The sequence below is a fragment of the Coregonus clupeaformis genome, chromosome 10 (genome assembly GCF_020615455.1).
Source record: "Coregonus clupeaformis isolate EN_2021a chromosome 10, ASM2061545v1, whole genome shotgun sequence".
Taxonomy (NCBI): domain Eukaryota; kingdom Metazoa; phylum Chordata; class Actinopteri; order Salmoniformes; family Salmonidae; genus Coregonus; species Coregonus clupeaformis.
Window position 1 is genome coordinate 13,660,657 of NC_059201.1, and position 27,500 is coordinate 13,688,156.

Sequence of the window (27,500 nt, forward strand, 5' to 3'; positions counted from 1 at the left end):
TGTGTGTGCGTGCTGTGTGTGTGTGTGTGTGTGTGTGTGTGTATGTGTGTGCTGTGTGTGTGTGTGTGTGTGTGTGTGTGTGTGTGTGTGTGTGTGTGTGTGTGTGTACTAAGGAAGGCTAGGGCTGCCTGAGGTTGCCTGTTGATTCTCATTATGTAAACCAGGAGTAGGTAATTGAGCTCAGAGGAACTGGCTAGCTTCCTCTTTGGGGATGGTGTCATTGGCAGCCATTTTGTTCCGATTGAGTTGAGGATGGTGGCTGGGTGATTGGAATAGATTGTTCGGGGGGCATATTTCAGAAATGTGTTTCATTACATGGGTAATTGTTAGATGGGTTTATCTTATGAGGTTTTGTGACAGGTCTTTTTTTTAATGCTTTATGTCGTTTTACATGGTTTTTACATCAACATTGTTTTTGGAACACTTTTACATCCATCTGTGAGTATGCTTTGACAAAAATCAATTCAAGTTATTGTTTTTCTACGCACTGTTTGTGTGTGTGTTCACTTTGCTTTGATGCATTCTCAGTTCAAATTCTTGTGCTCTAGCCTTCATCATAAGAATACATTTTTTCAAACTGTTTTACACATTACCATTTCTTCTGGAACATTTATATTTTAGTCATTTAGCAGACGCTCTTATCCAGAGCGACTTACAGTAAGTGAGTGCATACATTTTCATACTGGCCCCCCGTGGGAAACAAACCCACAACCCTGGCGTTGCAAGCGCCATGCTCTACCAACTGAGCTACAGGGGACTCTAAACACTGGAAATAAAATGTTTTCTGGGAATATTCCTGTTTTGAGAAACCCCTGACACTGAAAAGAAGACTCAGACAGCTGCTCTGCTCAAACATACGCTCTTGTCCACCCACCTCAATCATACACTCCTGTCCTCCCACCTCAAACTCTCCTGTCCTCCCACCTCAAACTCTCCTGTCCTCCCACCTCAAACTCTCCTGTCCTCCCACCTCAATCATACGCTCCTGTCCTCCCACCTCAATCATACGCTCCTGTCCTCCCACCTCAAACATACGCTCCTGTCCTCCCACCTCAAACATACACTCCTGTCCTCCCACCTCAAACATACACTCCTGTCCTCCCACCTCAAACATACACTCCTGTCCTCCCACCTCAAACATACACTCCTGTCCTCCCACCTCAAACATACACTCCTGTCCTCCCACCTCAAACTCTCCTGTCCTCCCACCTCAAACTCTCCTGTCCTCCCACCTCAAACTCTCCTGTCCTCCCACCTCAAACTCTCCTGTCCTCCCACCTCAATCATACGCTCCTGTCCTCCCACCTCAATCATACGCTCCTGTCCTCCCACCTCAATCATACGCTCCTGTCCTCCCACCTCAATCATACGCTCCTGTCCTCCCACCTCAAACATACACTCCTGTCCTCCCACCTCAAACTCTCCTGTCCTCCCACCTCAAACTCTCCTATCCTCCCACCTCAAACATACGCTCCTGTCCTCCCACCTCAAACTCTCCTGTCCTCCCACCTCAAACATACGCTCCTGTCCTCCCACCTCAAACTCTCCTGTCCCCCCACCTCAAATATACACTCCTGTCCTCCCACCTCAAACTCTCCTGTCCTCCCACCTCAAATATACACTCCTGTCCTCCCACCTCAAACTCTCCTGTCCTCCCACCTCAAACATACACTCCTGTCCTCCCACCTCAAACATACACTCCTGTCCTCCCACCTCAAACATACACTCCTGTCCTCCCACCTCAAACTCTCCTGTCCTCCCACCTCAAACATACACTCCTGTCCTCCCACCTCAAACTCTCCTGTCCTCCCACCTCAAACTCTCCTGTCCTCCCACCTCAAACATACGCTCCTGTCCTCCCACCTCAAACATCTCCTGTCCTCCCACCTCAAACATACGCTCCTGTCCTCCCACCTCAAACTCTCCTGTCCTCCCACCTCAAACATACACCTGTCCTCCCACCTCAAACATACGCTCCTGTCCTCCCACCTCAAACATACGCTCCTGTCCTCCCACCTCAAACTCTCCTGTCCTCCCACCTCAAACATACACTCCTGTCCTCCCACCTCAAATATACGCTCCTGTCCTCCCACCTCAAACATACGCTCCTGTCCTCCCACCTCAAACTCTCCTGTCCTCCCACCTCAAACATACGCTCCTGTCCTCCCACCTCAAACTCTCCTGTCCTCCCACCTCAAACGCTCCTGTCCTCCCACCTCAAACATACACTCCTGTCCTCCCACCTCAAACATATGCTCCTGTCCTCCCACCTCAAACTCTCCTATCCTCCCACCTCAAACTCTCCTGTCCTCCCACCTCAAACTCTCCTGTCCTCCCACCTCAAACTCTCCTGTCCTCCCACCTCAAATATACGCTCCTGTCCTCCCACCTCAAACATACGCTCCTGTCCTCCCACCTCAAACATACGCTCCTGTCCTCCCACCTCAAATATACGCTCCTGTCCTCCCACCTCAAACATACGCTCCTGTCCTCCCACCTCAAACATACGCTCCTGTCCTCCCACCTCAATCATACGCTCCTGTCCTCCCACCTCAAACTCTCCTGTCCTCCCACCTCAAACTCTCCTGTCCTCCCACCTCAAACATACGCTCCTGTCCTCCCACCTCAAACATACGCTCCTGTCCTCCCACCTCAAACATACGCTCCTGTCCTCCCACCTCCCAAAACAAAGACATCCCTATGGGCTTGGTACAAAACATTTAGTAGTTCTACAAAAACAGCTCAAAGATTCTCAGGGAAAAGTAACAACAGGTTCTGAATACTAGATGTAGCCAGAGCCAAATATATACTGTACATATGGCTCTGGGGGTAGTCTGGTTTCATATGGAGTACAATTGCACATTGCACCCATAGGTCAGTATGCTGGGCATTAATAACCATACCCCATAAACCTCATACAGTATTAAAAAGCAGATACTATGGCAGAATTTATGGAGGTTATATTGTTCTGTTGCCTACCAACAGCTTTGCTCCCTACAGAAATCTGAATTACAATGACTGCTGAGCAATAAAATATTTATAGGATGTTCCAAATGGCACCCTATTCCATTTATAGTGCACTACTTTTCACACACTTGTCAGTGTTTTCCCTACTTACAACTCAGGGAATAGGCGGTACACCGGAGCAGATCTTTCCCACAGAGACAGCTAACTAAGAGTGGGTGGGTTCTCCTGTGATGTCCAGTCTGATTGACAACCCTGTTCTCCAATCAACTGCGTTCTCCCTGCTGATAACCCAAATCCCTCTCCCAGCCTTGCCCCTTCCTCTTCCTTTACTTCCTGGTTCCTTGGAAACCCCACCCCCAATCCCAATTAGTCCTTCCTCTCCAACTGTACTTCTGTTTTATCCCTTACTGTTCTGTACGTATCCCTTCCTTCTTTAACCCAGACCCAAACCCCTAAACTTTATGGATAACCTTACCTCCCCTAATCCTAAACCTGATCTTGCCATTGGCTAGTGGCTAGTCTGAGTGGCAGATGTTGTTTCTGCTGTGGGCAGTTCTAATGTTGCTGTCTTGTCACAGGCTGGAACAGACTGTCACACAGGCTAGCCATCCCCTATTCCCTATCCCGGAACCTAACCCTAACCCAAACCTAACCCTAACCCCAAACCTAACCCTAACCCCAAACCTAACCCTAACCCACAACTTATCCCTACCAGTATAACTCTTTCTCCTCTAGCCATAGCGCTCAATATGCTCCTAACTTATTCTCCTCTCCTAACCCTGCTCCTCTCTTCTCCTAACCCTGCGCCTCTCCTCTCCTCTCCTAACCCTGCTCCTCTCCTCTCCTAACCCTGCGCCTCTCCTCTCCTAACCCTGCTCCTCTCCTCTCCTAACCCTGCTCCTCTCTTCTCCTCTCCTAACCCTGCGCCTCTCCTCTCCTAACCCTGCTCCTCTCTTCTTCTCTCCTAACCCTGCACCTCTCCTCTCCTCTCCTAACCCTGCTCCTCTCCTAACCCTGCTCCTCTCCTCTCCTCTCCTAACCCTGCGCCTCTCCTCTCCTAACCCTGCTCCTATCTTCTCCTCTCCTAACCCTGCTCCTCTCTTCTCCTCTCCTAACCCTGCATCTCTCTTCTCCTCTCCTAACCCTGCTCCTCTCCTCTCCTCTCCTAACCCTGCTCCTCTCCTCTCCTCTCTTAACCCTGCTCCTCGCCTCTCCTCTCCTAACCCTGCTCCTCTCCTCTCCTCTCCTAACCCTGCTCCTATCTTCTCCTCTCCTAACCCTGCTCTTCTCCTCTCCTCTCCTAACCCTGCTCCTCTCCTCTCCTCTCTTAACCCTGCTCCTCGCCTCTCCTCTCCTAACCCCGCTCCTCTCCTCTCCTAACCCTGCTCCTATCTTCTCCTCTCCTAACCCTGCTCCTATCTTCTCCTCTCCTAACCCTGTGCCTCTCCTCTCCTCTCCTAACCTTGCTCCTCTCTTCTCCTCTCCTAACCCTGCTCCTCTCTTCTCCTCTCCCAACCCTGCTCTTCGCCTCTCCTAACCCTGCTACTCGCCTCTCCTCTCCTCTCCTCTCCTCTCCTCTCCTCTCCTCTCCTCTCCTCTCCTCTCCTCTCCTCTCCTAACCCTGCTCTTCTCCTCTCCTAACCCTGCTCTTCTCCTCTCCTAACCCTGCTCCTCTCCTCTCCTAACCCTGCTCCTATCTTCTCCTCTCCTCTCCTAACCCTGTGCCTCTCCTCTCCTCTCCTAACCTTGCTCCTCTCTTCTCCTCTCCTAACCCTGCTCCTCTCCTCTCCTAACCCTGCTCCTCTCCTAACCCTGCTCCTCTCCTCTCCTAACCCTGCTCCTATCTTCTCCTCTCCCAACCCTGCTCTTCGCCTCTCCTAACCCTGCTACTCGCCTCTCCTCTCTCTCCTCTCCTCTCCTCTCCTCTCCTCTCCTCTCCTCTCCTCTCCTAACCCTGCTCTTCTCCTCTCCTAACCCTGCTCTTCTCCTCTCCTAACCCTGTTCTTCTCCTCTCCTAACCCTGCTCCTATCTTCTCCTCTCCTCTCCTAACCCTGTGCCTCTCCTCTCCTCTCCTAACCTTGCTCCTCTCTTCTCCTCTCCTAACCCTGCTCCTCTCCTCTCCTAACCCTGCTCCTCTCCTCTCCTAACCCTGCTCCTCTCCTCTCCTAACCCTGCTCCTATCTTCTCCTCTCCTAACCCTGCTCTTCTCCTCTCCTAACCCTGCTCTTCTCCTCTCCTAACCCTGCTCCTATCTTCTCCTCTCCTAACCCTGCTTCTCTCCTCTTCTGCTTCTCTCCTCTCCTCTTCTCCTAACCCTACTCTAACCCTGCTCCTCTCCTGTTCTGTCTTCAGGTCGGATGACAGCGACTCCTCTCTCTCTGAGGTTCTCAGGTAGAGATATCTATCTGTCTCTGCAATTCTGTCTCTTCTCTTGCCTGATTGGCCAGTCACGCAGCTGGCCCCTCCTCCTTTCCTGGGCTGGGCGGAGTCGATGTGGAGCATGATTTAACCGCATTGGTCCCCCCCCTCACCCTCCTCCAATCCCCTTCCACCTGTGTGGTGTTTCATGTTTGCAGTGTCCCTCCCCCTACACATGGGATCTGAACGAACCTTTCTGTCTGGAGAGCTTTGGGGACAGTTCAATTCATTCAAGCTAAGGCTACTATGAGATTCACAAATTACTTAGTGGATAGCATAAATATAAAGCATTGACAGCACACAAATAGGCATTGTTAATGCTCACAAGCATTGTGACTCCCTTTCCTAGACAATACAGTTTGAATTACATTTCTGCCTGGACATATCAATAATTGTTTTTATAGCTCTATTAGAACATTTTGAATTAGACATTGACACTTTCAAATTGCCCTGAAACAGAAGGCTGTACCAACATGAATAATTAAATACCCTTATGGCGGTGCTCTATTGGCTATGTGAAGCGTTTATTTGTTATGGGACGACCCAACTGCCCTGAGCAGCACAGCTATTTCAACCTGTACGTCTCCAAACAGTAATAAGACAAGTAGATGGAGAGAGAAAGAAAAGATGTATGTGGTTATTTAGAGCAAAACAAAACCTCTAGGCCTTACTTATCAAATCAAATCAAATCAAATTGTATTTGTCACATGCGCCGAATACAACAGGTGTAGAACTTACAGTGAAATGCTTATTTACAAGCCCTTAACCAACAATGCAGTTTTAAGAAAAACAAGTGTTAAGTAAAAAATAGATGTGTTTAAAATAATTCAAGAGCAGCAGTAAAATAACAGTAGCGAGGCTATTTACAGGAGGTACCGGTACAGAGTCAATGTGCAGGGGCACAGGTTAGTAACTAACGGTAGCTGCTAACTCTCTTTCTTTCTCTCTCTCCTCTCTCTCCCCTCTCTCTCTCTCTCTCTCTCTCTCTCTCTCTCTCTCTCTCTCTCTCTCTCTCTCTCTCTCTCTCTCCTCTCTCCCCTCTCTCTCTCCTCTCTCTCTCTCCTCTCTCCTCTCTCTCTCCTCTCTCTCTCTACTCTCCTCTCTCTCCCTCTCTCTCTCCTCTCTCTCCTCTCTCCCCTCTCTCTCCCTCTCTCTCTCCTCTCTCCCTGCTCCCTCTCTCTCCTCTCTCCTCTCTCTCCTCTCTCTCTCCCTCTCTCTCCCTCTCTCTCTCTCTCTCTCTCTCTCTCTCTCTCTCTCTCTCTCTCTCTCTCTCTCTCTCTCCTCTCTCTCTCCTCTCTCTCTCCTCTCTCTCCCTCTCTCTCTCCTCTCTCTCTCTCTCCCTCTCTCTCCCTCTCTCTCTCCTCTCTCCCTCTCTCCTCTCTCTCTCCTCTCTCCCTCTCTCTCTCCTCTCTCCCCTCGCTCCCCTCTCTCTCCTCTCTCCCTCTCTCTCCCCTCTCTCTCCCTCTCTCTCTCTCTCTCTCTCTCTCTCTCTCTCTCTCTCTCTCTCTCTGTGATAATCTAATAGACGTAGAGGTAGAGCTCGTAGGGATAAATGAGATATCGGTACAGATCCATCTCACAGCTCTAATCAGCCTTATTTAATCTCTCTTGTTTGCATCGTATTTATACTGCATTATTATATATAACTGTATTATTATAGATAACTGTATTATTATAGATAATTGTATTATTATAGATAACTGTATTACAGATAGCTGTATTATTATAGATAACTGTATTATTATAGATAACTATTATTATAGATAACTATTATTATAGATAACTATATTATTATAGATAGCTGTATTATTATAGATAACTGTATTATTATAGATAACTGTATTATTATAGATAACTGTATTACAGATAACTGTATTATTATAGATAACTGTACTGTTATAGATAACTGTATTATAGATAACTGTATTATTATAGATAACTGTACTGTTATAGATAACTGTATTATTAATAACTGTATTATTGATAACTGTATTATTATAGATAACTGTATTATTATAGATAACTGTATTATTATAGATAACTGTATTACAGATAACTGTATTATTATAGATAACTGTACTGTTATAGATAACTGTATTATAGATAACTGTATTATTATAGATAACTGTACTGTTATAGATAACTGTATTATTAATAACTGTATTATTGATAACTGTATTATTATAGATAACTGTATTATAGATAACTGTATTATTATTATAGATAACGGAATTATTATAGACAACAGTGTTATTATAGATAACGGAATTATTATAGTCTAATCTCATTATATGGGATGTCAGGTTTAGAACATTCTTTAACACACACAGGCGATGCCATACCTTGCATTACATTATATTATTTCAGGGAAGCGGTAATGTAATAACTGATGTAAAGCCGCTGTTATAAGAAAGTAACGTTTTGAAAGGCTTTGATTTTCACGCTCTCCGTTGTCTCCTTGGAGCGAGAGCTAATAGAAAGACAGTGAGTGATTGGCCAGAGTCCACATGACTATCTAACTGTCATGAGCCCTCTCACTCCACCGGGTTACCACCTTAATTGGTTTCCACTAGCTTCCACTCTGCTCACCTCCCTCTCTCTACTCAGCCTAACTAGCTCCACCTGTCCCTGCTCTGCTCGGCTCTAATTACTCTGCCAGCTGCGCTGCATTACCCACTAACCTCTCCCAGTATTTAAGGCCCTGTCTTTCAGCTCTCCGGTGTCAGATCGTCTGCAAAGCTCACACCCGGAACCTGTTTGCTCGCGCTTCTGGCTCACCCTGGTTTTGTGACCCCGGACCTGCCTGGTTTTTGGATACTCTTCTGCCTCAGGAGATCCAGACCTGCTTCTGCCATTACGACTCCTGACTACTCTTCAATCCCGGTAACTCTGACCAGCCTTCTGCCTTGCTACTACGTATTTTGGATTTCCCTTGAACTGTACTGCTGCCTGGTTTCATTCCGCCCCGTTGTGTCTGTGTTTCCTCCCCCAGGACTTCTGGACCACCAACCACCGGCGTCATCGGACGCATCGCTGCCACTGGGGGAGGCACAGACCCAGCACATCGGACGGGATACCCCTGGAGCCTTCACTCACTCCCTACATCCCTTTCCCTTTAAGTTTAAATAAACTTTCTGGTGTGACGCAATTGTGGTCCTCTTGTCGTCTGTCTGAAGCGTGACAGTACGATCTGACCATCATGGACTCAGCGCACACTTCCCCCCGACATGGAAACCGAAGAACCTGAGCAACCCACCGCCATGCTACGCCTGGAACACACTGAGAGAGAGCTAGGCCGCATGAGCGGCGACATCACCTCTCTGCTTCAGGTCGGGCCACCAACAGCATCAGCAGTTCCAGCAGCACCAGCAGCAGTCCCAGCAGCAGCAACAACAACTCGCCAGGATCATCCAACTCCTCACCAACCTTACCGCAGCCAGTCTGCCCACCAGCCCCTGCCCCCGAGTTACCTGCCCCGGTCATTGCAGCCGCTGCTCCGGAACCCAAGATTGGAAACCCCGAGCGGTTCAACGGGCGATTCAACCCAGGTCCGGCCATTCCTGACTAGCTGCCGACTTCAGTTCTCCTTGCAGCCAAGGACCTTCGCCACGGAGGGGGCTAAAGTTGGGTATGCCATCACTCACCTGACGGGCCGAGCTCGACTCTGGGGAACAGCAGAGTTCGAACGTCAAACCCCCGCATGTGCAACCTTCGACCTGTTTGCTGAGGAGATGCTGAAGGTGTTTGACCTGGATTCCCCAACCGCAGAGGCGTCTCGTGAACTGTTCAGTATTCGACAAGGCAGACGTACAGTCGCAGACCATTCCATCGACTTCCGAACCCTGGCTAGACGAAGTTCTTGGAACACACCATCGTTGGTGGGACGCGTTCTTCCATAGTTTGGCTGACTATATCAAGGACGAGTTGGTCTCCCATGAACTGCCTTCCACTCTTGATGAAGCCATCGCACTGACTGTCAGGATCGACAGTAGGATACAGACCCGTCTGTCGTGGGAGGGGGCGCCAAGGTCCACCTACTACCGGCATTCGGAGAGATCCGACTGGGCTCCTGTCATCTACTGCCACTCACCCAGGTCAGCTTGATCAGTCTGAGCCTATGGAGATTGGGCGAGCCTCTCTCACTCCTGCAGAGCGCCAGCGACGCTTCACCTCAAACCTCTGCCTCTATTGTGGAGGTGATGGACATCGTGTGGTAACCTGCCCTTTAAAGGGCCGAAGCTCACCGGGCATAGGGGGAGTCCGGTTGAGTTCAATGACCATCCAGTCCTCCGACCGCAAACCCCTGCTGCAAGTTCACCTCCGCCTCCCTGACTCAACTCACACCCTGGCTGCTCTGGTGGATTCTGGCGCCGAAGCCAACATAATGGACATCAAGCTGGCACGCCAACTGGGACTGGAGAACCTCCGTTTGACACCTCCTATTCCTGCCCGGGCACTGGACGGACACTTACTCGGATCGGTCACTCATGTCACGGCCCCGGTCTCGATGGGTCTGTCCGGAAACCATCAAGAAACTATCCAGTTTCACCTGCTCCCCTCTCCAGGCCAACCCCTCATCCTGGGTTACCCATGGCTCCGCCGGCACAACCCTCAGCTCGACTGGGTGACCGGGGTGATCAGGGAGTGGGGAGAGGACTGCCACCGAACCTGCCTGCTTGCCGCCGCACTACCCCTCGGCCAGTACCTACTAACTCCGCTCCTGACCCTCCAAGGACCCTGTGTCGATTCTGCCAAGTCCCTGCATCGTTGCAGCTCTGACCTGGGCTGTTGAGGAACAGGTGCTGGAGGCTCTCCGTAACCAGCCAGGTCCCAGCACTTGCCCAGCTGACCGCCTTTTTTGTCCCCGAAGACCTGAGGTCCCAGGTCGTTCAGTGGGGACATGACTCCCGCCTAGCTTGTCACCCTGGCTCCACCCGCACTTACAACCTGCTCGCCCAGAGGTTCTGGTGGCCCTCTCTGAGGAAGGATGTACGGGAATTCGTCCAAGCCTGCCCCATCTGCAACCAACACAAGTCGTTCTGCCAGCCCCCAGCCGGATTGCTGCAGCCCCTGCCTGTGCCCAGGAGTCCGCTGGTCCCTGCTGCGCCTTGCCCTCCTCCTCCACGGCTGCGTCGATGGTGGTCTGGTTTACACCGTCCGCCGCCTGCTTCGGTCCAGACGGAGGGGTAGGGGTCTCCAGTACCTCATTGACTGGGAGGGCTATGGACCTGAGGAAAGGACCTGGGTGCCAGCTAGTCGGATTGTGGATAGGACTCTCATCACCGCTTTCCACCAACGGGCATCCTGATCAACCTGCAATCCGTAGGGGGCCGCCCCAGAGGGGTCCCTAACCGTCCGGCCCGCTCGGCTTCCTGTCCTGTGCCTGATCCTGTCTCGGGACCTGTCCCATCTCCCGACCACGGCCCTCCGGCTTCCTCCGAGGATGAGGACGTTCACTCGGACCGTTCGGAGGAGTTCTAGCCCTCCTCCGGCTCCCCTCCTCCCGCCCGGCGTGGTGTTGCTCTTGGGACTTCTGGGGCCGTCCCTTTGGGGGGGTTCTGTCATGAGCCCTCTCACTCCACCGGGTTACCACCTTAATTGGTTTCCACTAGCTTCCACTCTGCTCACCTCCCTCTCTCTACTCAGCCTAACTAGCTCCACCTGTCCCTGCTCTGCTCGGCTCTAATTACTCTGCCAGCTGCGCTGCATTACCCACTAACCTCTCCCAGTATTTAAGGCCCTGTCTTTCAGCTCTCCGGTGTCAGATCGTCTGCAAAGCTCACACCCGGAACCTGTTTGCTCGCGCTTCTGGCTCACCCTGGTTTTGTGACCCCGGACCTGCCTGGTTTTTGGATACTCTTCTGCCTCAGGAGATCCAGACCTGCTTCTGCCATTACGACTCCTGACTACTCTTCAATCCCGGTAACTCTGACCAGCCTTCTGCCTTGCTACTACGTATTTTGGATTTCCCTTGAACTGTACTGCTGCCTGGTTTCATTCCGCCCCGTTGTGTCTGTGTTTCCTCCCCCCCCCCCCAGGACTTCTGGACCACCAACCACCGGCGTCATCGGACGCATCGCTGCCACTGGGGGGAGGCACAGACCCAGCACATCGGACGGGATACCCCTGGAGCCTTCACTCACTCCCTACATCCCTTTCCCTTTAAGTTTAAATAAACTTTCTGGTGTGACGCAATTGTGGTCCTCTTGTCGTCTGTCTGAAGCGTGACACTAACGAATGGGAATAGATATGGAAACACCCTTTCAGAGCCGATTGGCTAACTTGTCAAAGTTCCTCTGGTAAAGATACCTTAATAGAAAATTCACCCTCCTGTAAAAGTGAAAGTCACCCAGTAAAATACTACTTCAGTAAAAGTCTAAAAGTATTTGGTTTTAAATATACTTCAGTATCAAAAGTAAATGTAATTGCTAAAATATACTTAAGTATTACAAGTAAAAGTATAAATAATTTGAAATTCCTTATATTAAGCAAACCAGACGGCACCATTTTCTTGTTTTTGTATTTACGGATAGCCAGGGGCACACTCCAACACTCAGACATCATTTACAAACGATTTGTTTGTCATTTAGTCAGTCGGCCAGATCAGAGGCAATAGGGTTGACCAGGGATGTTCTCTTGATAAGTGCATGAATTTGACAATTTTCCTGTCCTGCTAGATATTCAAAATGTAACGAGTACTTTTGGGTGTCAGGGAAAATGTATGGAGTAAAAAGTACTTACTTTTCTTTAGGAATGTAGTGAAGTAAAAGTAAAAGTTGTCAAAAATAGAAATAGTAAAGTAAAGTACAGATACCCCAAAAAACTACTTAAGTAGTACTTTCAAGTATTTTTTCTTAAGTACTTTACACCACTGCTCCCCAGCGATAAGTTTCATTCAGAAGACACCCCTCCCCTCCACACCCTTTTATCCATAAACCACAAGTGCCCAATTCCAAACCGACAGGGTTTATTTGGAATTAGGCCGATATACTATCCCTGTCACACCTTACCTCCATCCTGTGTGACCAGACAAAGACCTGGTTCCAATCCAACCACTCATTCAGTCCATTTGGATTGGAACTGGGCCCTAGGCCACAGACAGAGGGGGTCTGATGTGACAGGCCACCCCCCCCTCCCCACTCACTCACCCACTTGTCCCAGAAGCCTCTGCTTCGGACTGAACTCTGAACTGGGATTGGCTCACAAGGGGCGAGGACCACAAACTAGCTCACTCTTGATTTCTGGAGATGCTGCATGTAGATATGATGTGACAGGATGTTGTGGTGTTGTTGTTGTGTTTGAGTTGGCTGCTGCCGGCTGTTGTTGAGTTGAGTTCTGCTTCTTATCTTCGATGCCGTGAACCCCCACTGTTTGTTCTCCATCATCATTTGAATGAACTGCACTGTGTTCCTATATAACTGTTATTCTTTTGGTTTGTGTTGTTATTGCTTGGTGACGATGAGAGTATAGCTGACATGCATGCAGCTTCTCTTTTTCTCATCACTCTGCCATGTTGTTCTGAGTGTGTGGCTGAGGCTGTACTAACAGCCATGTGGTTCTGAGTGTGTGGCTGAGGCTGCACTAACAGCCATGTTGTTCTGAGTGTGTGGCTGAGGCTGCACTAACAGCCATGTTGTTCTGAGTGTGTGGCTGAGGCTGCACTAACAGCCATGTTGTTCTGAGTGTGTGGCTGAGGCTGCACTAACAGCCATGTTGTTCTGAGTGTGTGGCTGAGGCTGCACTAACAGCCATGTGGTTCTGAGTGTGTGGCTGAGGCTGCACTAACAGCCATGTTGTTCTGAGTGTGTGGCTGAGGCTGCACTAACAGCCATGTTGTTCTGAGTGTGTGGCTGAGGCTGCACTAACAGCCATGTTGTTCTGAGTGTGTGGCTGAGGCTGCACTAACAGCCATGACATGCTCTTCACCTTGTTTTAAAGCACAAAGCATGGCACTACATAGAGAGGGAGGGGAAATTATATGAGAGAGAGAGAGAGAGAGAGAGAGAGAGAGAGAGAGAGAGAGAGAGAGAGAGAGAGAGAGAGAGAGAGAGAGAGGAGAGAGAGAGAGAGAGAGAGAGAGAGAGAGAGAGAGACAGAGAGAGAGACAGAGAGAGAGACAGAGAGACAGAGAGAGAGACAGAGAGAAGAAGGGCGAGGAGAGGTTCGTTATTTCTGAGGAGTAGAGAGGGCTGCTTACACTGCCAGCCAGGAGATGGGTGGTTTTAGGTCAGGCTCTCTAATTGGGCTTCCAAAAAGGAGAGGAAGGAAGTCAGAGATTAGACATATTTTTCTCCAGCAAGGGGCATGGTAGAGCTATGCTCCTTTAACCTGGCAGAAGTTTGAATGTGTGTGTGTTCTGTGTGTTTATTCATTGAGGTGTGGAGCCTTTCTTTCCATTTGTGATGAAGTGTGTTGTGTGTGTATTGTGTTCTAGTGTGTTGTGTGTGTATTGTGTTCTAGTGTGTTGTGTGTGTATCGTGTTCTAGTGTGTTTTGTGTGTATTGTATTCTAGTGTGTTGTGTGTGAATTGGGTTCTAGTGTGTTGTGTGTGTATTGGGGTCTAGTGTGTTGTGTGTGTGCATTGGGTTCTAGTGTGTTGTGTGTGTATTGTATTCTAGTGTGTTGTGTGTGTGTGTGTATTGTGTTCTTTGTTTGTTTTAGATGTTTTGTATCTGTGTGGGGTCAGTGGTCTGTGTGTTAGTGTTTGTGTGTGTGTGTGTGATGGTGTCTGTGTGAGCGTGTGTGTCTAACATAGTGTCTCCCTCAGGGGTGTGATCAGTCCCACAGGGGGTGTGAAGGGGGGGCGGACGGCGCCCCTCCAGTGTTCTGCTGTGGCAGAGGGACACACTAAACCTGTCCTCTGTGTGGATGCTACAGATGAACTTCTCTTTACTGGATCTAAGGGTACGACAACACTGCCACAACATGGCCTTTATTCTAACGCGTAACATGCTCTGTGGTACGCCAACACTGTCCTCCCAACTAGGGTCAGGAGTTTCTTCTTATCATGGAAAACCTCTAGGTATACTGTACCGTTAAAGAGGACATTTGTTGTTCATCATATAGACAAAATAATACATATCAGGGGAGGCTGGTGGAGGATGGGCTCATTGTAATGGCTGGATTGGAATTGATGGAATGGAGTCAAACAAGTGGTTTCCATATGTTTGATTTGTTCGATACCGTTCCATTTATTACATTCCAGCCATTACAATGAGCCCGTCCTCCTATAGCTCCTCCCACCAGCCTCCTCTGATCCATGTACATATAAAAACAGACATTGAATCACACATTTTTTGCCCTATCAATTCATTATCAAGACCTTGATTAGCTGAGATAAAAACAGGTTTGTGTTTTTTGATCCGTGGTGCCTGCTCTCTCCTCGTCAGACCGGACGTGTAAGATGTGGAACCTGGTGACGGGACAGGAGATCGTCACGTTGAAAGGCCACCCCAACAACGTGGTGTCAGTCAAATACTGTTCCTCCTCCTGCCTAGTCTTCTCAGTCTCCACCTCATACATCAAGGTCTGGGACATACGAGACTCCGCCAAGTGTGTCCGCACCCTGACGTGAGTGGCTCTCTGTCTCTGTCTCTGTCTCTGTCTCTGTCTCTGTCTCTGTCTCTGTCTCTGTCGCTGTCGCTGTCTCTGTCTCTGTCTCTGTCTCTGTCTCTGTCTCTCTATTCAGACAGCTAGGCAGGATGTTTTTAATGCTAACATTATATTATTATTCAGACAGCTAGGCAGGATGTTTTTAATGGTAACATTATATTATTATTCAGACAGCTAGGCAGGATGTTTTTAATGGTAACATTATATTATTATTCAGACAGCTAGGAAGGACGTTTTTAATGGTAACATTATATTATTATTCAGACAGCTAGGCAGGACGTTTTTAATGGTAACATTATATTATTATTCAGACAGCTAGGAAGGACGTTTTTAATGGTAACATTATATTATTATTCAGACAAATAGGCAGGACGTTTTTAATGGTAACATTATATTATTATTCAGACAGCTAGGAAGGACGTTTTTAATGGTAACATTATATTATTATTCAGACAGCTAGGCAGGACGTTTTTAATGGTAACATTATATTATTATTCAGACAGCTAGGAAGGACGTTTTTAATGGTAACCTTATATTATTATTCAGACAGCTAGGAAGGACGTTTTTAATGGTAACATTATATTATTATTCAGACAGCTAGGAAGGACGTTTTTAATGGTAACATTATATTATTATTCAGACAGCTAGGAAGGACGTTTTTAATGGTAACGTTATATTATTATTCAGACAGCTAGGCAGGACGTTTTTAATGGTAACATTATATTATTATTCAGACAGCTAGGCAGGACGTTTTTAATGGTAACATTATATTATTATTCAGACAGCTAGGCAGGACGTTTTTTAATGGTAACATTATATTATTATTCAGACAGCTAGGAAGGATGTTTTTAATGGTAACATTATATTATTATTCAGACAGCTAGGAAGGACGTTTTTAATGGTAACATTATATTATGGCCAAGCTGTTTTTATAAAAAAAACACACAACAAACTCAATAATCAGCTTGGATCTCAATCCTATCGCATTCTCAATGTCCCCTCACCCCTTTCTCTCTCTCTCTCTCTCTCTCTCTCTCTCTTTCTCTCTCTCTCTCTCTCTCTCTCTCTCTCTCTCTCTCTCTCTCTCTCTCTCTCTCTCTCTCTCTCTCTCTCTCTCTCTCTCTCTCTCTCTCTCTCTCTCTCTCTCTCTCTCTCTCTCTCTCTCTCTCTCTCTCTCTCTCTCTCTCTCTCTCTCTCTCTCTCTCTCTCTCTCTCTCTCTCTCTCTCTCTCTCTCTTTTCTACCCCCTCTCTCTCCAGGTCTTCAGGCCAGGTGGTATCGGGGGATGCGTGTGCGGGCACCACCCCCCGTACCATCACAGTGGCACAGGGTGAATACCAGATTAACCAGATAGCCCTCAACCCCTCTGGCTCTGTCCTCTATGCTGCTGCTGGCAACACCGTACGCACCTGGGACCTCAACAGGTAACACTGCACTCTCTCTCTCTCTCTCAGAATTATGCCGATAATGTCTCTCTCTCTCTCTCTCCTTCTCTCTCTCTCTCTCTCTCTCTCTCTCTCTTTCTCTGTCTCTCTTTCTCTCTGTCTCTTTCTCTCTCTCTCTCTCTCTCTCTCTCTCTCACTCTCTCTGTCTCTCTCTCTCACTCTCTCCCTCTCTCTCTTTCTCTCTCTCACTGTGCTCTCTCTCTCACTGTGTCTCTCTCTCCATCTCCCACTAGGATGACGGCGTTAGGGAAACTGACAGGTCACATAGGTTCAGTGATGTGTCTGACTGTAGGTCAATCTGTACTGGGCAGAGACCAGGTCGTCACCGGCTCCAAGGACCACTACGTCAAGGTACTACATACTGGGGCAGAATCATGTTGAAGTCGCACTGCATTTACAATGTACTTCCCATTGTCATATGAGATAGATAGATTGTTATTGTACGTTAGATAAAAATTCTGTCTGCTCCGTCAATCGAGAAACTAGTGTTGAGTAGGAGTGATTCCATCTGTCAGAAGACAGTCATGTGACCGTTTCTCTACTCATTGTTTGCTCTTGTTTTCTGACTGCTTCCCTCCTCTCTTTCTGGTTCCTGGCAGGTGTTTTATGTGGCAGAGGGTATGCTGGGTAATGTAGGCCCAGCCCATAACTTTGAGCCTCCTCACTACGACGGGATCGAGTGTCTGGCCATCCAGGGAGACGTGCTATTCAGCGCGTCACGAGACAACGGCATCAAGAAGTGGGACCTGGAGCAACACGAACTCTCACAGGTAGAGAGAGAGGGAGGGAGGGAGAGAGATAATGAGAGAGAGAGAGAGAGAGAGAGCGAGAGAGAGAGAGAGAGAGAGAGAGAGAGAGAGAGAGAGAGACTGTCACCAGTAATGCTGTGATCCTTTTTAGAGAATCTTTAATGTCAAATACTCTTAGTCCTGTCAAATACACAGTGTAAGCTCCTGTAGAAATGATATCTTTACCTAGATTAGATTAGATTAGCCATCTATGGATAGAAGGTTGTGGACACAAACACCGTCATCATATCATACTTCTGTGTTTGGGTGTTTCAGTGATGCAATGTGAGTCACAGGGAGGTGTTTGTTGTTGTCAGATTTGTATCATAGCATCCTGAATGGGGTCCTGTGTGGCTCATTTGGTAGAGCATGGTGCTTGCATACACCAGGGTTGTGTGTTTGATTCCCACGGTGGACCAGTATGGGAAAAAGTACAAAAATGTATCCACTCACTGCTTTAAGTCACTCTGGATAAGCGTGGATGTGATATTATATCCCGGCTGTTTATGTATTCAAGTCAACGACTAGTTGGAAAAATCTGTTACCTCCCCAACAAATCCCTAAACAGATTACTGTAACGTCTGTGTGTTTTGCATCCTTTTTCCCGATAAAAGTCCTCTGAATGGTGGCCTCCCGAGTGGCGCAGCGGTCTAAGGCACTGCATCGCAGTGCTAGAGGCTTCACTACAGACCCGGGTTCGATCCCGGCCTGTGTCACAGTCGGACGTGACCGGGAGACCAATGAGGTGGCGCACAATTGGCCCAGCATCATCTGGGTTAGGGGAGGGTTTGGTTGGCCGGGAATTCCTTGACCCATCGTGCTCTAGTGATTCCTTGTGGTGATTTTTCCGACACATTGGTGCGACTGGGTTAAGCGAGCAGTGTGGCAAGAAGCAGTGCGGCTTGTCAGGGTCGTGTTTCGAAGGACTCATGGCTCTCGACCTTCGCCTCTCCCAAGTCCGCAGGGGAGTTGCAGCGATGAATATCACAAAAAAAAAAAATTAACTGAAAGGAAACTCTCTCTCCTGTCTTCAGCAGATGCTCGTGTGTGTGTATTTTATAAATGGTGTTTTCATCCTGTCCCCCAGTACACTTAACAGAATGTTCTCCTTCTCTCTCCTGTCTGTCCACAGCAAATCCCCAACGCTCATAAGGACTGGGTGTGTGCGCTGGCGTATGTCCCAGGTCGGCCCATGCTGCTGAGTGCGTGTCGGGGGGGCATGCTGAAGGTGTGGAACGTTGACAACTTCACCCCCATAGGAGAGGTCAGGGGTCACGAGAGCCCCATCAACGCCATCTGCACCAACTCACGACACATCTTCACCGCTTCCAGGTAACACATTATTATAACAATAAACAGTATTTTGTTGTTGTTGTTGTTATAACCAGAATTTCCCACTACATCCACGCATGACATTACGGCATAGGATAGAATCATAGAATGGGAATTGTCTTGGATTGTACTTGGATTGTTCTTGGATTGTCTTGAATTGTCTTGGATTGAACTTGAATTGTTTTGGATGCACAGTACTGCTGTATAAAATCAAATAAAATACCTTGGGAGGGTTAGGTAATACAGTGTATTTTGTCCTTAGTCTTTTCTGAGAAGATACTACTATGACTATCCAATGAGAAAATGCAGTGACTGGTGCATGAATTTTTTTCCATCTCAAGGATAAATGTTTCTGAAATCACTCATCCCCACACAGTTCGTAGAGCTCAGCTGATGCATGCGACCAGGCCTCTCATCAGTATGTTCGGTCTGTTTGTCTGAGTGGCCTGTACTGCATGGAAGACTACTGAGAAGCTGAGATGGCAACATACTGCTGCTGTGTTTCAGTCAGAGGGTGTGCATGGGCCTGCTTCATACTGTACCCCCAACAACCTCTGTCCTCCCTGTACCCCCAACAGCCTCTGTCCTCCCTGTACCCCCAACAGCCTCTGTCCTCCCTGTACCCCCAACAGCCTCTGTCCTCCCTGTACCCCCAACAGCCTCTGTCCTCCCTGTACCCCCAACAGCCTCTGTCCTCCCTGTACCCCCAACAGCCTCTGTCCTCCCTGTACCCCCAACAACCTCTGTCCTCCCTTTACCCCCAACAGCCTCTGTCCTCCCTGTACCCCCAACAACCTCTGTCCTCCCTGTACCCCCAACAGCCTCTGTCCTCCCTGTACCCCCAACAGCCTCTGTCCTCCCTGTACCCCCAACAGCCTCTGTCCTCCCTGTACCCCCAACAACCTCTGTCCTCCCTGTACCCCAACAGCCTCTGTCCTCCCTGTACCCCCAACAGCCTCTGTCCTCCTGTACCCCCAACAGCCTCTGTCCTCCCTGTACCCCCAACAACCTCTGTCCTCCCTGTACCCCCAACAGCCTCTGTCCTCCCTGTACCCCCAACAGCCTCTCTCCTCCCTGTACCCCCAACAGCCTCTGTCCTCCCTGTACCCCCAACAGCCTCTGTCCTCGCTGTACCCCCAACAGCCTCTGTCCTCCCTGTACCCCCAACAGCCTCTGTCCTCCCTGTACCCCCAACAGCCTCTGTCCTCCCTGTACCCCCAACAGCCTCTGTCATCCATGTACCCCCAACAGCCTCTGTCCTCCCTGTACCCCCAACAGCCTCTGTCCTCCCTGTATCCCCAACAGCCTCTGTCCTCCCTGTACCCCCAACAGCCTCTGTCCTCCCTGTACCCCCAACAGCCTCTGTCCTCGCTGTACCCACAACAGCCTCTGTCCTCCCTGTATCCCCAACAGCCTCTGTCCTACCTGTACCCCCAACAGCCTCTGTCCTCCCTGTACCCCCAACAGCCTCTGTCCTACCTGTACCCCCAACAGCCTCTGTCCTCACTGTAACCCCCAACAGCCTCTGTCCTCCCTGTACCCCCAACAGCCTCTGTCCTCCCTGTACCCCCAACAGCCTCTGTCCTACCTGTACCACCAACAGCCTCTGTCCTCCGAGTACCCCCAACAGCCTCTGTCCTCCCTGTACCCCTAACATTCTCTGTCCTCGCTGTACCCCCAACAGCCTCTGTCCTCCCTGTACCCCCAACAGCCTCTGTCCTCGCTGTACCCTCAACAGCCTCTGTCCTCCCTGTACCCCCAACAGCCTCTGTCCTCGCTGTACCCCCAACAGCCTCTGTCCTCCCTGTACCCCCAACAGCCTCTGTCCTTCCTTGTACCCCCCAACAGCCTCTGTCCTCCCTGTACCCCCAACAACCTCTGTCCTCCCTGTACCCCCCAACAGCCTCTGTCCTCCCTGTACCCCCAACAGCCTCTCTCCTCCCTGTACCCCAACAGCCTCTGTCCTCCCTGTACCCCCAACAGCCTCTGTCCTCGCTGTACCCTCAACAGCCTCTGTCCTCCCTGTACCCCCAACAGCCTCTGTCCTCCTGTACCCCCAACAGCCTCTGTCCTCCCTGTACCCCAACAGCCTCTGTCATCCATGTACCCCCAACAGCCTCTGTCCTCCCTGTACCCCCCCAACAGCCTCTGTCCTCCCTGTATCCCCAACAGCCTCTGTCCTCCCTGTACCCCCAACAGCCTCTGTCCTCCCTGTACCCCCAACAGCCTCTGTCCTCGCTGTACCCACAACAGCCTCTGTCCTCCCCTGTATCCCCAACAGCCTCTGTCCTACCTGTACCCCCAACAGCCTCTGTCCTCCCTGTACCCCCAACAGCCTCTGTCCTACCTGTACCCCCAACAGCCTCTGTCCTCGCTGTACCCCCAACAGCCTCTGTCCTCCCTGTACCCCCAACAACCTCTGTCCTCCCTGTACCCCCAACAGCCTCTGTCCTACCTGTACCACCAACAGCCTCTGTCCTCCGAGTACCCCCAACAGCCTCTGTCCTCCCTGTACCCCTAACATTCTCTGTCCTCGCTGTACCCCCAACAGCCTCTGTCCTCCCTGTACCCCCAACAGCCTCTGTCCTCGCTGTACCCTCAACAGCCTCTGTCCTCCCTGTACCCCCAACAGCCTCTGTCCTCGCTGTACCCCCAACAGCCTCTGTCCTCCCTGTACCCCCAACAGCCTCTGTCCTTCCTGTACCCCCAACAGCCTCTGTCCTCCCTGTACTCCTAACAGCCTCTGTCCTCCCTGTACTCCTAACAGCCTCTGTCCTTCCTGTAATTACATCTAACACCTTTTAAGCTTACCGCTCTCACCAAACCATCTGACTGAGTACTCCTTTACTGAACTCATCTTCGTCTTGTACTAACCTGCTTTAACCTGTCCACTCCTCCCTCTTTCTCTACTCCTCTCTTCCCCCTTCTGTATTTGGTCCTTCCTTCCGTCTGTCCGTCCGTCCGTCCTTCCTTCCTTCCTTCCTTCCTTCCTTCCTTCCTTCCTTCCTTCCTTCCTTCCTTCCTTCCTTCCTTCCTTCCTTCCTTCCTTCCTTCCTTCCTTCCTTCCTTATTTCCCTTCCTCTCCTTCTCCTTCTCCTCCCCCCTCCTCCCATGCTACCTCAGTGACTGCAGGGTGAAGTTATGGAGCTATGTCCCAGGTCTGACCCCCTGTCTACCTCGACGGGTTCTGGCCATCAAGGGTCGCGCTACCAGCCTCCCATGAGCCTTCCCTCCAACTCACAACCCCGCCTCTGCTCTCCTCTGGTACTTCCATTCATTCTCTTCCTCTCTCTGCCCCCTCTCTTTATCTCTCTGTCCCCTCTCTTCTTGTCTCTGTCCCCTCTCTTAATCTCTCTGTCCCCTCTTTTCATCTCTCTGTCCCCTCTCTTCATCTCTCTGTCCCCTCTCTTCATCTCTCTGTCCCCTCTCTTCATCTCTCTGTCCCCTCTCTTCATCTCTCTGACCCCTTTCTTCCTGTCTCTGTCCCCTCTCTTTATCTCTATGTCCCCTCTCTTCATCTCTCTGTCCTCTCTCTTTATCTCTCTGTCCCCCTCTCTTTATTCTCTCTGTCCGCTCTCTTTATCTATCTGTCCCCTCTCTTCATCCCTCTGTCCCCTCTCTTTATCTCTCTGTACCCTCTCTTTATCTCTCTGTCCCCTCTCTTCATCTCTCTGTCCCCTCTCTTCATCTCTCTGTCCCCTCTCTTCATCTCTCTGTCCCCTCTCTTCATCTCTCTGTCCCCTCTCTTCATCTCTCTGTCCCCTTTCTTCCTGTCTCTGTCCCCTCTTTTCATCTCTCTGTCCCTTCTCTTCATCTCTATGTCCCTCTCTTTATCTCTCTGTACCATCTCTTCATCTCTCTGTCCCCTCTCTTCATCTCTCTGTACCCTCTCTTCATCTCTCTGTCCCTCTCTTTTATCTCTCTGTCCTCTCTTTATCTCTCTGTCCCCTCTCTTTATCTCTCTGTCCGCTCTCTTTATCTATCTGTCCCCTCTCTTCATCTATCTGTCCCCTCTCTTCATCTCTCTGTCCCCTCTCTTTATCTCTCTGTCCCTCTCTTCCTGTCTCTGTCCCTCTCTTCATCTCTCTGTCCTCTCTCTTTATCTCTCTGTCCCCTCTCTTCATCTCTCTGTCCCCTCTCTTCATCTCTCTGTCCCCTCTCGTCCTGTCTCTGTCCCCTCTCTTCATCTCTCTGCCCCTCTCTTTAGCTCTCTGTCCCTCTCTTCATCTCTCTGTCCCCTCTCTTCATCTCTCTGTCCCCTCTTTTTCATCTCTCTGTCAGCTCTCTTTATCTATCTGTCCCCTCTCTTCATCTCTCTGTCCCCTCTCTTCATCTCTCTGTCCCTTCTTTTTTTCTCTGTCCCCTCTCTTTATCTCTCTGTCCCCTCTCTTTGTCTCTCTGTCCCCTCTCTTCATCTCTCTGTCCCCTCTCTTCATCTCTCTGTCCCCTCTTTTCATCTCTCTGTCCGCTCTCTTTATCTATCTGTCCCCTCTCTTCATCTCTCTGTCCCTCTCTTCATCTCTCTGTCCCCTCTTTTTTTCTCTGTCCCCTCTCTTTGTCTCTCTGTCTACTCTTTATCTCTCTGTCCCCTCTCTTCTGTCTCTGTCCCTCTCTTAATCTCTCTGTCCCCTCTTTTCATCTCTCTGTCCGCTCTCTCTTTATCTATCTGTCCCCTCTCTTCATCTCTCTGTCCCCTCTCTTCATCTCTCTGTCCCCTCTTTTTCTCTGTCCCTCTCTTTATCTCTCTGTCCCCTATCTTCCTGTCTCTGTCCACTCTCTTCATCTCTCTGTCCCCTCTCTTTATCTCTCTGTCCGCTCTCTTTATCCATCTGTCCCCTCTCTTCATCTCTCTGTTCCCTCTCTTCATCTCTCTGTTCCCTCTCTTTATCTCTCTGTCCCCTCTCTTCCTGTCTCTGTCCCCTCTCTTCATCTCTCTGTCCCCTCTCTTCATCTCTCTGCCCCCTCTCTTTATCTCTCTGTCCCCTCTCTTCATCTCTCTGTCCCCTCTTTTTTTCTCTGTCCCCTCTCTTTATCTCTCTGTCCCCTCTCTTTATCTCTCTGTCCCCTCTCTTCATATCTCTGTCCCCTCTCTTCATCTCTCTGTCCCCTCTCTTCCTGTCTCTGTCCCTCTCTTCATCTCTCTGCCCCCTCTCGTTATCTCTCTGTCCCCTCTCTTCATCTCTCTGTCCCTCTTTTTTTCTCTGTCCCTCTCTTTATCTCTCTGTCCCCTCTCTTTATCTCTCTGTCCCTCTCTTTATCTCTCTGTCCCCTCTCTTCCTGTCTCTGTCCCCTCTCTTAATCTCTCTGTCCCCTCTTTTCATCTCTCTGTCCCCTCTCTTCATCTCTCTGTCCCCTCTCTTCATCTCTCTGTCCCCTCTCTTCATCTCTCTGTCCCCTCTCTTCATCTCTCTGTCCCCTTTCTTCCTGTCTCTGTCCCCTCTCTTTATCTCTATGTCCCCTCTCTTAATCTCTCTGTCCTCTCTCTTTATCTCTCTGTCCCCTCTCTTTATCTCTCTGTCCGCTCTCTTTATCTATCTGTCCCCTCTCTTCATCTCTCTGTCCCCTCTCTTTATCTCTCTGTCCCCTCTCTTCCTGTCTCTGTCCCCTCTCTTCATCTCTCTGTCCTATCTCTGCATCTCTCTGTCCCCTCTCTGCATATATCTGTCCCCTCTCTTTATCTCTCTGTCCCCTCTCTTCATCTCTCTGTACCCTCTCTTCATCTCTCTGTCCCTCTCTTATCTCACTGTCCACTCTCTTTATATCTCTGTCCACTCTCTTCATCTCTCTGTCCCCTCTTTTTTCCATGTCCCCTCTCTTTATCTCTCTGTCCCCTCTCGTTATCTCTCTGTCCCCTCTCTTTATCTCTCTGTCCCCTCTCTTTTTCTCTCTGTCCCCTCTCTTCCTGTCTCTGTCCCCTCTCTTCATCTCTCTGTCCCCTCTCTTCATCTCTCTGTCCCCTCTCTTTTTCTCTCTGTCCCCTCTCTTTATCTCGCTGTCCCCTCTCTTCCTCTCTCTGTCCCCACTCTTTATCTCTCTGTCCCCTCTCTTTATCTCTCTGTCCCCTCTCTTCCTGTCTCTGTCCCTCTCTTCATCTCTCTGTCCTATCTCTGCATCTCTCTGTCCCCTCTCTGCATCTATCTGACCCCTCTCTTTATCTCTCTGTCCCCTCTCTTCATCTCTCTGTACTCCTCTCTTTATCTCTCTGTCCACTCTCTGTCCCCTCTCTTTATCTCTCTGTCCCCTCTCTTATCTCTCTGTCCCCTATCTTATCTTTCTGTCCACTCTCTTTATCTCTCTGTCCCTTCTCTTTATCTCTCTGTCCCCTCTCTTCATATCTCTGTACCCTCTCTTTATCTCTCTGTCCACTCTCTTTATCTCTCTGTCCCCTCTCTTTATCTCTCTGTCCCCTCTCTTATCTCTCTGTCCCCTCTCTTATCTCTCTGTTCACTCTCTTTATCTCTCTGTCCCTTCTCTTAATCTCTCTGTCCCCTCTCTTCATCTCTCTGACCCCTTTCTTCCTGTCTCTGTCCCCTCTCTTTATCTCTATGTCCCCTCTCTTCATCTCTCTGTCCTCTCTCTTTATCTCTCTGTCCCCTCTCTTTATCTCTCTGTCCGCTCTCTTTATCTATCTGTCCCCTCTCTTCATCCCTCTGTCCCCTCTCTTTATCTCTCTGTACCCTCTCTTTATCTCTCTGTCCCCTCTCTTCATCTCTCTGTCCCCTCTCTTCATCTCTCTGTCCCCTCTCTTCATCTCTCTGTCCCCTCTCTTCATCTCTCTGTCCCCTCTCTTCATCTCTCTGTCCCCTTTCTTCCTGTCTCTGTCCCCTCTTTTCATCTCTCTGTCCCTTCTCTTCATCTCTATGTCCCCTCTCTTTATCTCTCTGTACCATCTCTTCATCTCTCTGTCCCCTCTCTTCATCTCTCTGTACCCTCTCTTCATCTCTCTGTCCCCTCTCTTTATCTCTCTGTCCTCTCTTTATCTCTCTGTCCCCTCTCTTTATCTCTCTGTCCGCTCTCTTTATCTATCTGTCCCCTCTCTTCATCTATCTGTCCCCTCTCTTCATCTCTCTGTCCCCTCTCTTTATCTCTCTGTCCCCTCTCTTCCTGTCTCTGTCCCCTCTCTTCATCTCTCTGTCCCCTCTCTTTATCTCTCTGTCCCCTCTCTTCATCTCTCTGTCCCCTCTCTTCATCTCTCTGTCCCCTCTCGTCCTGTCTCTGTCCCCTCTCTTCATCTCTCTGCCCCCTCTCTTTAGCTCTCTGTCCCCTCTCTTCATCTCTCTGTCCCCTCTCTTCATCTCTCTGTCCCCTCTTTTCATCTCTCTGTCCGCTCTCTTTATCTATCTGTCCCCTCTCTTCATCTCTCTGTCCCCTCTCTTCATCTCTCTGTCCCCTCTCTTCATCTCTCTGTCCCCTCTCTTTATCTCTCTGTCCCCTCTCTTTGTCTCTCTGTCCCCTCTCTTCATCTCTCTGTCCCCTCTCTTCATCTCTCTGTCCCCTCTTTTCATCTCTCTGTCCGCTCTCTTTATCTATCTGTCCCCTCTCTTCATCTCTCTGTCCCCTCTCTTCATCTCTCTGTCCCCTCTTTTTTCTCTGTCCCCTCTCTTTGTCTCTCTGTCTACTCTTTATCTCTCTGTCCCCTCTCTTCTGTCTCTGTCCCCTCTCTTAATCTCTCTGTCCCCTCTTTTCATCTCTCTGTCCGCTCTCTTTATCTATCTGTCCCCTCTCTTCATCTCTCTGTCCCCTCTCTTCATCTCTCTGTCCCCTCTTTTTTCTCTGTCCCCTCTCTTTATCTCTCTGTCCCCTATCTTCCTGTCTCTGTCCACTCTCTTCATCTCTCTGTCCCCTATCTTCATCTCTCTGTCCCCTCTATTCATCTCTCGGTCCCCTCTTTTTTTTATCTCTGTCCCCTCTCTTTATCTCTCTGTCCCCTCTCTTCCTCTCTCTGTCCCATCTCTTTATCTCTCTGTCCCCTCTCTTTATCTCTCTGTCCCATCTCTTCCTCTCTCTGTCCCCTCTCTTTATCTCTCTGTCCACTCTCTTTATCTCTCTGTCCCCTCTCGTCCTCTCTCTGTCCGCTTTCTTTATCTCTCTGTCCCCTCTCTTCATCTCTCTGTCCTATCTCTTCATCTCTCTGTCCGCTCTCTTTATCTCTCTGTCCCCTCTCTTCATCTCTCTGTCCTATCTCTGCATCTCTCTGTCCACTCTCTTTATCTCTCTGCCCCCTCTCTTCATCTCTCTGTCCCCTCTCTTCATCTCTCTGTCCCCTCTCTTTATCTCTCTGTCCCCTCTCTTCATCTCTCTGTCCCCTCTCTTCATCGCTATGTCCCCTCTCTTTATCTCTCTGTCCCCTCTCTTCATCTCTCTGTCCCCTCTCTTTATCTCTCTGTCCCCTCTCTTCATCTCTATGTCCCCTCTCTTTATCTCTCTGTCCCCTCTCTTTATCTCTCTGTCCCCTCTCTTAATCTCTCTGTCCCCTCTCTTTATCTCTCTGTCCCCTCTCTTTATCTCTCTGTCCCCTCTCTTCATCTATATGTCCCCTCTCTTTATCTCTCTGTCCCCTCTCTTCATCTCTCTGTCCCTTCTCTTCATCTCTATGTCCCCTCTCTTTATCTCTCTGTACCATCTCTTCATCTCTCTGTCCCCTCTCTTCATCTCTCTGTCCCCTCTCTTTATCTCTCTGTCCCCTCTCTTTATCTCTCTGTCCCCTCTCTTTATCTCTCTGTCCCCTCTCTTTATCTCTCTGTCCGCTCTCTTTATCCATCTGTCCCCTCTCTTCATCTCTCTGTTCCCTCTCTTCATCTCTCTGTTCCCTCTCTTTATCTCTCTGTCCCCTCTCTTCCTGTCTCTGTCCCCTCTCTTCATCTCTCTGTCCCCTCTCTTCATCTCTCTGCCCCCTCTCTTTATCTCTCTGTCCCCTCTCTTCATCTCTCTGTCCCCT

The 27,500-nt window shown here is 49.5% G+C and overlaps 1 protein-coding gene across 1 annotated transcript in view; it reads left to right on the top strand.

Moving 5' to 3' along the window:
- kif21b (kinesin family member 21B) overlaps positions 1–27,500 on the top strand; it is a 106,008-nt gene that overhangs the window by 75,073 nt on the left and 3,435 nt on the right. The window contains exons 27-34 of the mRNA XM_041887332.2: positions 5,321–5,359; positions 14,154–14,290; positions 14,776–14,956; positions 16,257–16,421; positions 16,676–16,793; positions 17,042–17,212; positions 18,363–18,562; positions 21,686–21,826. Of these exons, the coding sequence (XP_041743266.2) occupies positions 5,321–5,359; positions 14,154–14,290; positions 14,776–14,956; positions 16,257–16,421; positions 16,676–16,793; positions 17,042–17,212; positions 18,363–18,562; positions 21,686–21,785 (1,111 nt within the window). The 3' untranslated portion in view covers positions 21,786–21,826. The remainder of the gene's footprint in view (positions 1–5,320; positions 5,360–14,153; positions 14,291–14,775; positions 14,957–16,256; positions 16,422–16,675; positions 16,794–17,041; positions 17,213–18,362; positions 18,563–21,685; positions 21,827–27,500) is intronic.